The sequence below is a fragment of the Cervus elaphus genome, chromosome 32 (genome assembly GCF_910594005.1).
Source record: "Cervus elaphus chromosome 32, mCerEla1.1, whole genome shotgun sequence".
NCBI classification, from domain to species: domain Eukaryota; kingdom Metazoa; phylum Chordata; class Mammalia; order Artiodactyla; family Cervidae; genus Cervus; species Cervus elaphus.
This window is the reverse complement of record NC_057846.1, coordinates 23748486-23761860: the sequence shown is the minus strand read 5'-3', so window position 1 is coordinate 23761860 and position 13375 is coordinate 23748486. Positions and strand designations below refer to the sequence as shown.

General features: G+C 37.8%; 1 protein-coding gene across 16 annotated transcripts in view; it reads left to right on the top strand.

Annotated features, from left to right (window-relative positions):
- SORBS2 (sorbin and SH3 domain containing 2) overlaps positions 1-13375 on the top strand; it is a 205151-nt gene that overhangs the window by 118428 nt on the left and 73348 nt on the right. For 10 of the 16 annotated variants that reach the window (XM_043893757.1, XM_043893759.1, XM_043893764.1 and 7 more), the window contains exons 6-7: positions 6950-6985; positions 10043-10181. In XM_043893757.1, coding sequence (XP_043749692.1) covers positions 6950-6985; positions 10043-10181 — 175 coding nt within the window. The remainder of the gene's footprint in view (positions 1-6949; positions 6986-10042; positions 10182-13375) is intronic. The other 6 variants (XM_043893772.1, XM_043893770.1, XM_043893768.1 and 3 more) reach the window with 1 other exon arrangement.

The following is a 13375-nucleotide window of genomic DNA, read 5'->3' as shown; positions in this document are numbered from 1 at the left end:
ATAGGCTATGATAAGAGTAGGAAGTTAGTAGAGGTAAATTACTTAGGATTCAGCAAGCTCTGCTTAAATGGTAGCCATTTATAAGGACATACTAGCAACTGCAGCAGTAGTGGGAGTCCAGAAAACACTCGTACTTGAGTAAATAATTTGAATAACGGTATCTACTGTAGCTGTGCTATTAAAAATCACCCAAGACATATCCTTGAAGCAATGTATTTTTTATCTTTATAGAACATCTTCAACAGACATGTGATTGACATCAACATCCTTCCCACACACACCCACCCATAAAGCAGAAACTTTAAGCTTAGATGATTAAAAAGACAAGTGGGTGTTCCTACTAAAATACCTCCTTCGTCAGTGCAAATTCTTTGAATTAAGGTAATATCTTCTGAGAGCCCCTATGAAATAATAATAAAAACAGTAAAAATGACAATAGCAGCTAACAAATACCAAGAGTTCACTATATGCAGGTACTATTCCAAACCATTCACATTTATTAACAACCTCCACAATCCCACGAGGGAGGGAGCAAAATCAAAGTGAGACACCACAGACGGGTGGGCTAGTGTCAGGGAGCAGACTTACTTGTGTCCAAGAACGTGTCCCTGGGAGCAGATGGAGAAGTCAGAGCAGACACCACCACATTCACAACTCAGTTCACGCATCTGACATAGTCTGGCTTTTTAAAATTGCTTTATTATGCTTAGAAACGTAACTTGAGAACTTTCTTCCCTATGGTTTTGTCACCATCCAGGCCGACCAGAGACAGCTGGTTTCATTATACAGTCCCCAGGGAATCAGCATGATCCACAAATCAGGATTTGAGATGCTGTCACTTTGATTCATTTAGGGCTTCTGAGGTGGCACTACTGATAAAGATCCCGCTTGCCAGTGCAGGAGTCATAAGAGATGCCAGTCTGATCCCTGGGTCGGGAGGATCCCCTGGAGAAGGGCATGGCAGCCCACTCCAGGATTCTTGCCTGGAGAATCCGGATCATGGACAGAGGAGCCTGGCGGGCTACAGTCCATGGCGTCACAAAGAGTTGGATGTAACTGAAGCAACTTAGCACGCACTTTATTCATTCAACAAATATTTATTGGGCGTGTGTCTTCTATTCTAGCCACAGAGCTGGATTTGAAACCATTGATGATTAAAGGCTTGTCGATGGCAGCGGGAACCAATATTAATAGAAACTTAGATAAGTAGATCGCATACATTAGAAGGAGATTATGTCAATAAACTAAACAGCACTGAGCAGGAGTGAGGGGAGCAGGGTCCGTGTTAAATAGGGTGGTCAAAGGGCCCTCATGCAACAGACAGAGCAGCTTTGAAGGGGGAAGAACTTTCCAGGCAGAGGAAATATTTAGTGTAAAGGCATTCAGGCTGAAGCATGCTGGGGCTGCTCAAAGACCATCAGGGAAGCCAGTGGGAAGGAAAGGAATCAAGTGAGGCTCAGAGTAAGAGGAAGTCAAGTCCGAGGTAACAGAGGCCAGATGGCAGAAGTTCTAAGAAGCCACTGTAAGGATTTCAACTTTTACTCTCAATGAAAATGGGAGTCACTGGGGGGATTTAAGGCTACGACTGTCATTATTTGACTTACAGTCTAACAGAATCATTCCGGCAGCTCCGTGGAGAGCAGACTACAGGAGGGTAAGACAGAGGGTAGGCAACCCAAGCAGGTGGCAACGGCAACAGCTTAAGTGAGAAATGGTGGTGGATCTGAGCAGGGTGGAAGCAGGGGAGGTGGCAAGAAATTGGATTCTGAATGTATTTTGAAAATACAGTACATAGGACTTCCTGACAGATTGCATGTGGGAGGTGAGGGAAAGAAAAGAGGCAAGGCTGCCTTCAGAGTTTTGCATCTTTGCAACAGGGAAACGATGGAATTTGCCACCCTCTGTCCCCTGAGACTGGATAACCATGGGTAGAGCAGGTTTGGGGAAAGATCAGAGGTTCCATCTGGGACATGATAAGTTTGAGGTGGGTTTTAGACATCCATGTGGAGAGGTCCAGGATGCAACTGGATATAGGAGTCTAGAGATCTGGTGAAAGGCCTGATCTTTGGAGATACAAGCCATCGGCTTATAGATGCTTTTGCAGCCATGAGACTGAATGAGATGACCAGAGCATGGCTGCAAAGAGAGGAGGAGTCCCAAGGACTGAGCCCAAGGGCGTCCTGATAGTAAAAGGAGGAACCAGCTAGGAGGGACTAAAGGGAGTGTCTGCTAAGGGACGAGGAAATCCAGAAGATGTGGCCTCCTGAACACCAAGTGGGGAAAGCACATTAAGAAGAGATGGTTAACGGCACAACTGATGCTGCCGGCACACGTGTAACATGAGATCTGCTAAACTACCACTGACTTAGAAGGGGGGAAGGGGGCTTTCTCATGCTCTCTCGTGAGCTTGAGAGAGACTGGGAGGAGAAAAATCGGACAGTCCGCTCCTTGAGGGGTTATTCATGTTAGACCTTTCACTGAATGATTACCCTTCCCTGAGCCTCACTTACTTCATCTGTAAAATGGGGATAATAATGTAGCATTCATCCCATACTATTGCTGGGATGTTTGAGTAAGACACTGCCTGTAAGGAGCTGGGTACAGTGACTGCCATGATAATCCCTCAATATGGAGTAACTGTGGTTATTTTAAACACCCTTTTCCAACTGTGCATCTGATTGGGGAAAGGAAATACATTATTTTCAACAATACATTTTTTGAATGGGTGGGATGAAGTTTGTTTTATAACACTTTGTCAAAAAGTGGTATAAAACTGTTGCAGTTCTGACTTGTTTTAATTGTGTAAGAATATTGAACTGAGATCCACCCACTTAACACATTTTAAAGTATACAATATAGTATCGTTGACTACAGGCATGGTTTTGTACAACAGATCTCTAGACTGTAATCACGTCACCATCTCGCATAACTGAAACTCCTCCTGTGAACAGCAATTCCCATTTCCGTATCTCCCCCGCTCCTGGCAACTACCATTCTACTGTCTGCTTCTATGAGCTTGACTGTTTTAGATCCCTCATAAAAGTGGAGCCATGCAATAGTTCTCCTTCTGTGCTGGTTTATTTCATTTAGAATAATGCCTTTGGATATCATCTGTGTTATCTCATGGGACAGGATTTCCTTTTTTTAAGGCTGAATAATCTTCCCTTGCCTGTATATGCTGCATTTTCTTTATCCATTCATCCAATGATGAGGATCTAGACATGTTTCCACATCTTGCCTATTGTGATATACTTTAAGTCTCATTTGCCATGTGATGGCCTTTACAGCAGTGACCTTTTGTTTTAAATACCCACATTTCATATTCCTGTAAGAAAGTCTCAGTAAATGCCAAGAGCTATCAGCTACATATCATAAATCAGCCAAATATATGCTCTATTATAAAGAATCATCCTCCCAAGAAAACAGCAGTACCAAGAAACAAAAATGCTCTATTGAGAGTAAAAAGGAAACTTTAGTGCTCTAGAAGTTTCATTTATATACTTCTCCTGTTTTTATTAAAGTCTGACCATTAGTGTAAGAAAAACACTATAGCCTACCATTAGGAATTTTCATTCTCTCCATATTTGATAATATAACACATTGCGTTATAAGGTGCATGTGTTATAATTTACCTCCTACAAATTTATGTATAGAGAGAACACAAAATGAAGTATGTTACCCTCTGTCACTATGTGAACAGATATCCTGTTGCTAAAAATGTTGCATTGTTCTCAGTGTCAGATAAGTGCAAGTCTAAGTCAGAAGCTTTGAAAGACAGCAAAATCTACACCTCACACATTTTCTCCGGCATTTTTTACTGCTGTGTCCTTTGCTTCAGGACAATAAACTTTATGATACATATAACAAATCTATTATGAAATAATGTTATCAATCATTTGCCAAAGCTTTACTTTCACAGCTGCTGATGCGCAAATGTTAGGGACTCAGACGGGACTCTGTCTCAGTGTCATATAGATGACAGAGAGAACTCATCTCTGTGGCTCCCTGGGGTCAAGATGTAGAATGTGAAGGAAGGCTGATAACGAATAAATGCCAGCAAAGTGGGATGCTAGAAAAGGTAGAGAATACGGACTATACTTTCTGGACCAATCCCATCAACACCAGCCCCAGTCACTCATGTGTTCTATTAGGATGGCCAACCAATATTTCATGACTTATTCTGTGTGAGTTTGTTATGAGATTAGTTGATCAGGCATTACACCCAAAAACTGATACTCACAAAATATTGGTGACCTCTGACTTGCATTCAAACACTTTAACCTTACATGGTCATGAAAAGACAGAGACACAAAACAACTATGATGATTTTCTGCAGTCATCTATCTGCCACCAACTCAGTAGGGGAAAAAAAAAATCTGCTCTTGTTTTAAACTAGTTTTTCCTACTTAAAAGTAGTTCAGAATGAGAAAACACTTCCCTCGCCTTTTCATACTTTCATCGTCCTCCTCTTAACGTTCTCTTCAGGGAAACATTTGTATTGTGATTCTTTCTCCCCCTGGGTCTAAGAGAGTATTTCATTAACGTGGGCATCAGGGTTATGTTAAAGAAGCTCCAGCTAGTCTAAGGGAAAAGTTACATCTTTATCCCAAGATATTTCAAAGTTTTTGTGTGGGTGCCCAATCGACTGTTGAACTTTTGAGTTTTATCCCTGGAAATTTAACTGTGATATGAATCAGCAAGAGGCATTTTACTGTTATCTACACACACATACACGTGAAAATTGTAAGCCTATCAGCTGCTTGTGAGAGAAATTCAGAAAGTGAGATAGCTCTGTTTTCTGTAGACACTCTCTTTAGAAGAACAATGAATAAGGACCCTTCCTAGATACAATGCTTTACAAACAAACTGATCATATTCCCCGTAAGAATCGTGGTTTTAGAGATGATATGCTTTAGCTTTTAACATGTTTCACATCCAAAGAAAATGGGCAAGCCAGTCCCAAGAGGGGTACAATCATTAAATTTTTCTCTTTATTTTAAAGGAAAAAAAAAAAAAAACTTCCTTCATGCAGATTACTCAAATCTTTTTGAATGATTTAATTTTTAAAAAATTTACTTAGCATAAATAGGACTAAAGACATTTACATTATATGAAAATGTCTTAAAACTTATGATTAAAAATTTACTAATAGGAAGGATGCAGTCCTTCTAAGACATTTTAAGTTCTGGGTTATTTTAAGGTTTCTCTCAGTTAATCCTAAAGATCTTAAAACTATACAAGTATAAAAGTATCACTTAAAATGAGTGTCTTTTTTTGCTTTATAAATGTTTAATTTTATATTGGCGTATAGTTGATTAACAATACTGTGTTAGTTTCAGGTTATGCAAAGCGATTCAGTTATGCACATACCTATCTATTCTTTTTCAAATTGAGATGGACGTGTACACACTGCTGTATTTAAAATGGATAACCAAGAGTGACCTACTGTATACACAGAGAACTCTGCTTAATATTATGTAACAACCTAAATGGGAAAAGGAGGTAAAATGAGTATCTTTAGACAACAACAACACAAGCTTAGAATAGAAAAATCTGACTTTTATTCAGGGTTGGAGTTTCTTAACCTGTTAAAGATGTGCTTTTGAGTATTCATGAACTCCTAAAGTCGACATGAAATGTTATGAATTTGTGCATTTTTCCTGAGAAGGATCAACAGCACTCAGATTTTCAAGGCATCTATGACCAAGAGATCATTTTATATAGTGGGTTTTTTAAAAATTCTTCAACTAAAAGTCTGAGGAGAAAATTAATTTTAGCATTTTATGAGATCAGCAGTCTACATGAGATCAACTGTTATGAACATGATGATTGGCTAAGAACCACTTAAATCTTTACTAGGCAAGATTTTTAAGTTTATACAGTTCTGTTTACTGTATTCCCCATCCTTGTATTAATATAATACTTTGGCTATCTATGTTACAACGGGCACCATACCAAACACTCAAAAAACCTCTATTCTGGAGATGGGGGTTTCAGAGTGAGGAGTAAGAAAAACTATTTTGGTTCAGAGTTTCATTTACTCATGTTGAGTGAATACATTTATCATCATATTTGACCTGTGTGGTCAGATAACAAGGTTAGGATGAATAGTTACCTTTAATGGGCCATCCACTCTCTTCCTTTTACAGACCACCCTTCCCACCATGTTTAGCCTCTTGGGTTGTATGGCCTTAGAGGTATTAAACCTTCTCTTTCTTCTTCAGTTTCTTTCTCCTTTACCTAAGATTTAAAGCCAACAGTAGTTCTAACCAACTAAGATATACTCTAACATCATCAATGGCTGGTTTTTGTTTTTTGTTTTTTCCATTTTCACACAAAGATACCACTATTTTCACTGCTAGGATACCTTAAAGTTCAATTCCTTTAGCATCTTACAGTGAAATCAAAGTAGAGATTCAACGAGTGGAAAGGAAACAAAATTCCCTTTCCACTTAGTTGTGTTTAGTTCGATCAGTCTCTAGATCTGTAAATCACCATAACACGAGGCAAACTGATTTATAGTTGGGGGACACTTTCCAAAAAGGAGGCAATAGGAGAAAATTGCTATAAGATTTTTCTGGTGAAGGGAAACTAATTCTGCCAACCGATGGATAACCAGGTATTAATTTGCTGTCACGAGTACAAAAACTAAAAATTAGGAGAAAAAAATTCCATTATGCCAACACTCTTAGGCCGCTACTCCAAATGAAAGCTGTGTGAAAACTGGTCTTTCTTATTTCCAAAAAGCACTGGATTCATTTTCTGCATGTTTTCATGCTTTGCCTCTACTGTGTCGTTGGCACCTAATCCTTCTAAATATATTTCCTTAAAGTGCTTGCAAATAAATCTGTGCTTTGCCTTCTCTGTCACATTGCAAAAAAAAAAAAAGAGATGTTTTTATTAATTGGATAATTTATCTCTCTTCTCATTATTTTTTCCTCAAACTCAGCTTGGAAACCAGAACTTAACTGCCAATGTGTTGGAGGTAAATGCTTCACAGACAAATCTGACCAGAAGCCTCTGCTCCATGCCCATCTTCTGGGGTACCTTGTAACCCAACCTCTTTTTCACAAGACAGTGGCTCCAGCCCAGCCTCACTTACCCTGCCACCACCTACTGATTTGGGGTCTTCACACCTGCAAAGACCCCCCAACCTTTTCACACTGTTTTTATAACGCACTTCTCCTGGGGCGAGCACTCCTCCTGTTCCTCCAGGGAGTCCTTCTCAGCCACCCCAGATGAACTGCAGATAGCTGACTCTGACACCACTGACCGTTCTGAAACACCTTCCCCAACCTTGGGTCAGCAGTCTGCCATGACAGCTGGCATCATCTTAACCACCCCTGCTATCATGAATGGAATTACTCCTCTTTCCTTTGCTTCATCATTTTTTAAACAGATCTCCAAAAGCCAAAAGGACCAATTTCTTGTCTGCCATCTGATCTTGCAGCTGAGCATTTTTATTTGCATAGGTGTTGATTTCATCTAAACCAATCCTGTATCATCTATTAGGGAAAATTCCGTCAGAATCATCCTCATAAGCCCATTTTGGGCTGAAAAAGTCAATTATATTCTCTTAATTCATTTTAGAGTCACATATATTCACACTGTTGCTCTAGGGAGTTGTACAATGATTTGCCTTATTAAGAAGGTTTCTCAAAAATTTAGATATCCATATAATATTATGATGATTAGATTATAAAGTCTAAATCCTGGTAGATAATAATTTATTTCAGAGATTCATATGAATGTGCCCTGTGTGAGCAGTTCACATCTCCTTATTCATCACATACAAGATTACTCACTGTATGATATTAATTCTTGCTGCCCCTTCATTAACAGCTACATCTTTTGAACCCATCTGTCCAACAGGAGTAAATAATGTAAATAATCTTAATCTGCACTGCAAAAATTTAGCCATATGAATTTTTTGGAGCCAGTTTCCCAAACTGTTCCAGTATAGAAATTTATGAATATTTATTGTTTTATATAGCAATAATTTGCCTTCCATTTAGATTAAATATAAATATTTTCCATACATATTTATATCATTTACATATGTCTGTTTGACAAGCAGCCCCTGATAAATGATTTATGAATGACTGAAGTGCTTCAAAATTTTATGGTGCAGATTTTCAATTACGTATACTGTATGTATGCCTGAAAGGGATACATATATCCTTGTGGAGCTAACTGTAACTGAACTTCCTTTTTTTTCTTTGCAGTGCAGTAATAAACGTTTATTGTTTTATTTTTTATTTATTTTTTTTTTACGTTTATTGTTTTAGATTCTGAGTTTAAGTGGCTTGTTAAGCAGCATAAATTGCATATACTTTCTCCATGAGATGGCTTTCCTAATAATCATGTCATATAACAATAAAATACATTCTAAAGTTCTAATAGTAGTATTCAATTAGTAAAATCCTAATTGATTTAACATGATGAAAGACTAAATCTCTTTGCAGTGTTTATTTTTTTTTTTTAACCCATAGCCATTGTTATTGAAACCATCAAGATAGAAGGAAGGGCAGCTTTCCTAAGTTTAGTTACAAAACATGATAGTTTTTAGTTCTCCTACCTTTAACGTTAATTCAAACACATTATAACAATAATATTGAAAATATATTTACAAAGATCAACCAAACTGGATTTGGACCACGAGGCAAAAATATTATTGAATTATTCATCAAAGGTATATAAGCATTCTGAAGCATTATGGGAGATCTGTGCATCATACTTATTTGAATGGCCAGTGCTCTAAGTTAGACGACCCTCAAGACAGAGTTGCTTATAATAGGAGAGTAATTTCTGTAACAGCTCAGAGAAGTACTTCATCGTTAAGCACACTCATTGTAATGAAATGCTTACTGACTTTAGGACAGATGTGGCATGGCTAGAAAGTAACAAAATTAGATTAATTCTACATGATTTGAAAACATCTGCTTTGAAGTGAGAAATCATGGAAATGTGAAATTAATTGACTACCTATGTTTCAGGCCTATACAACAAAAGTTTAATTGCTTTCAAATAAGTAGATTAAGTTCACAAATTATGGTTCTTTATCTGTATGCATATGTGTGTTGTGTGTGTACTGTATTCAGCTGTATTTTAACTAAGTGCTCTTGCTAACGTTTTATCTTATTTGCACGCATTATACCAATGCCCAGTGCTGCATTGTGGACAGACAGGCAAGCTTAATAGCAGTGAGCTCAACCTTTCTGAACTGAGCTGATTCAATTCAATTTTAATATGTATCTACTGAATATCTACTATGCTATTAGCCCCAGGTTGCATGTTATACAGAAAAAAAATATGTTTAAAAAGCATATATATCACAATTTCCAACAGGAATCTTGAAACACCAATGGGAATATGAAAATACTGATATAAAGCAATCAAAACAACAAACTAGTATTACTATCAAGGGCTAAAAAGGGAGATGAGAGCAGGAAGTAGCCAGAGATTTAACACATCTTTCTGTTGCTTTGCCAAGTATTTGATTCTTCCAGAATAGACTGCTTCAGGACATATAAATCCAAACAATTATCCTCCTTCTGTTAGTCACCTTGCCCTGGAAACACTGATTCACTAGAGGATATACATCCAAGATTAAACCTGAGAGCCAATCCCTTTCTTCTTGTCAAAGAACATTCATTTCAAATCCCACACACAGAGCAGTATGACAGTGTTCGGACCACTTAAGTCATGACATAAGAACAGATTCACCCTCGTGTGTATCGTAACTGACTCCTATGAGATCTTTGGACATCACTGTTAGCAGAGTGCCCAGTGGTCAGCTGCTTCCATTCCCCTCGTCACCTTCTATGGTCTCTACCATAAAAAGGGAGTGATTTTCAAAGTAAATGAAGATAGAGAAGACACTGAAAAACAGTGCCATGCCCTTCTCGACATCAGTTTCAAAGTAAATAAACACATGACAGCTGATTCCTGTCATGTGAGTGGAAGTCTTTATTGCCGTCTAAAGGAGTGAGGCATATAGGGGAATTTGTGCTTTAACACGATGTCTTTGCACTTTTCTCAGAGCCAGATAACAGTGAATGGAAACTCTGGAGGCACTGTGAGTCCAATGAGTTACTATCAAAGGCCGTTTTCCCCTTCTGCTTACTCGCTACCAGGCTCACTCAATTCAAGCATGATCATGCAGCATGGCCGGTCACTTGGTAAGTCATCTGATAGTCATGATTTTCATGACAATTTCAATATAGCAGGTACAAACCACATGACGAATACATAAAGCATCCAAATAATTTTTGGAAAAGGAAGAAACATGCAACACTCCACTTTTTTAAGGAGCCTATCCTAGGAGAGGAATTAAAGGCAGAGGATTCAACACTGGAGAAAATAGACACCCAGCTATTCCAAGACGATGACTGCATGTGTGTATGTGTGTGTGTGTGTGTGTGTGTGTGTGTGTGTGTGTGTGTGTGTAGAAGGCTATTAGATATTTGGGGTGATGGTGTAGAAAGAAAGAGATGGCCATTTAGGGAGAAGTGAGTGCACATGTACCAGGAGAACATTCCATGAGGCAGTGCATTTCCATGGGAGACAAATACCATCTATGTTCGAGACAGCCCTTTCTTTCATGGAAAAGCTTTCATTACAGAACGGTTTAGCAATTAAAACAGCCTAACAAGGGGACAGGCGCCTCACAAAGTAGTAAACTGCTGTTGGAACCGAGACCAGAAGACCATCAGACAGGGGTGTGAGTTCCTTTAAATGATTCAAGAATTTTATAGGAAGTTATTTCTAAATCTTTGGTGAATTAAGTCAAAGATAGAGTTCTCCTCCAGAAAAAGAAATGAACATTAGAACAGCCACATAAATTTTAAGACATAATTTCATTTAGGGCCTCCTGGAAGAGAAGCTGTGCTATATAATTCTACAAATATTTTTATGAAGCAAAATATGTTAGGACAATTTAGAAGATAATGTAATAAGTATTTCTTGGCTTTTAAAAAGGTAAAGAAAAAACCCAAACATTGGGAAACTGACCAAATCAAACCATCATCTGAATTGAAGCTGGAAAAGTTTCCATGCTTAGCAACTGGAAGGCCTGAAGGACAGCCGGAAACAGGGAAACCGGCAGAGGGCCACGTGACCCCAACCTACCTCTCAGAAAAGCAGGAGACCAATCCTCTGGACACCACCAAGCAGCAAAGAGAAAGGAACTAGACAGGGCTTTAACTCCCATGTCTTCATTGACAGTAGACAGCATCTTCTCATCCCTGACACTGTGTATTGAAAGAAAATGAGGGTATTAATTTACCCAGGAACACCCAGCCTATGGATTATGCAACTCAAACTTCTGTGGCCAGCAAAAGCTCTCTAATTATAAGACTTACATGGAGCCATGAGACTCATTAAGCAGAAGTCTAAATATACTTGCTCCTTCTCTAAGGCTGCTCCTGGGATCATCTGTGAATCTTACAATGATGTCCTTTTAGAGTATAAGAAAGTAGAATGTCTTTGTGCCAAAACACTGCCCTTATATAAGCAATCTGTGGTGTAGTATTATAATAGGAGTCTGATATATTTAGATTCTTTATGGAGCTATGCATGAGCACACATCTATAGTAAAATTCTACAAATTACCCTTGCCATAATATTTTTCCAAATAATTATTATCAAAGTTAGACTGTCCTCTTTGTCTCTCTTAATGAACACAGTTTTGCCCCTCCCACTCCAACAAATAAAATATGTAAATACTTGAGGACGGACAGATTTTTATATTAGAACATATCAATGGGTCGATTTTACATATAAACTATACTATACAGAAAGAAATTCTGTAGATAAATATTGAACAAATTCTGCCTAGAGGAACTATTCTGCCCTAAAGAACTTTATAAAGTTGAGGACAAAAAGACTGAAAAGGAGAGTTAGTGAACCATCTAAGACCATAATAAAATAAAAGGCTAACTTGTATTATGTAAGCTGTTAGTTCATAGATTCTTATGAACCACATATTAAGACAGAGTTAACACTGTTTAGACTGGGACTTTGCACATACTCAGTGCTCAAAAAATATTTGATAGAAATACTAGCATTGTGGTTGTCCACTCAAATCCTTTCCATAATTAAATGGAAAATCAGAGTCAAATGTCACTTTGTATCTTAATTTGGAGTTGCTTGGGAAAGATATTACTTTTACATACAATAGCATATAAAGCAGTTTTATTCTTAGCCTTATTTATCCTTCATCATAAATTGAAGTGGATTGAAAAAAGCTTTTCTGTTGCAAACCAAAACATAGAGTATAGAAGTTATAAATGTTACAATGGATTTTAGTTTGAAGAGGTCTTATCTTTATTTATCCTTACAATGATGAGTCCATTTTTTTAAATATCTTATGAAGTTCTGCCACAAAACACAGTCGTATCTTTTTAGATTTTTTTTTAGATCTGCTATATCTATATCTATACTTATATGTAATCAATGACTGCTACCCTGACATAAAGGCTTCCTTATCCACATTAAAAAAGAAAAAAAAGACCCAACTTACATGAGTAACAGACCTGGCAAACCATGGCTGAGGGTCATACTTGGTCAGCAAAATTTTGAAATTTACTTTCGAAAAACAGAAAGTCATATCATCAATTGTACTAAATAAATGATAATAATGTAGATTTTCATAAATACCTGTATACTATAAGTGGAATATATAGTACACCTATGTCCTCTTTGTTTCTTACAAAAGTACAAAAGTTAACAAAGATGGCTTGAAAATAAGAATGTGATAAATCTCAGCCAAACTGTATGCTTATGGCAACTTTCACATCCCAGGGGTGAGAGGTCATGATTTTTGCTTCTTTAAAGTAAAAACAAAGCTATTAAGGCCATCATGGAGTCTTAGATAAAAATTAATACTAATACCTTATGATCATTTCTTTACTTATATGCCTTAACATTCAAGTATATGTTTGGATGTGAAGATTTCCTGATGTGATTAGGAAGTCGTCATCACTGGACCCACCAGGAAAATCTCAAAAGCACTTTCTTAACACAGTGGTGGCCACACGGCCACATGATCTTTCAACAAATACTATTCTTCCCCTTAACCCCTGTCACTGGATGATGAAGATCTTGTTTTCAGAGGGCCAAGCAGTATATACCTACATGTTAACAATGAGTGGCTCAAATTTAAGATAAATGAGTTAGAAGAAATAGTGATGGAAATACACTCTATATTTATTTATAAATATAATATGGGGCTTCCCTGGTAGCTCAGCTGATAAAGAATTGCCTGCAATGCAGGAGACCCCAGTTCTATTCCTGGGTCAGGAAGATCCCCTGCAGAAGGGACAGGCTATGCATTCCAAATTCTTGGGCTTCCCTGGTGGCTCAGATGGTAAAG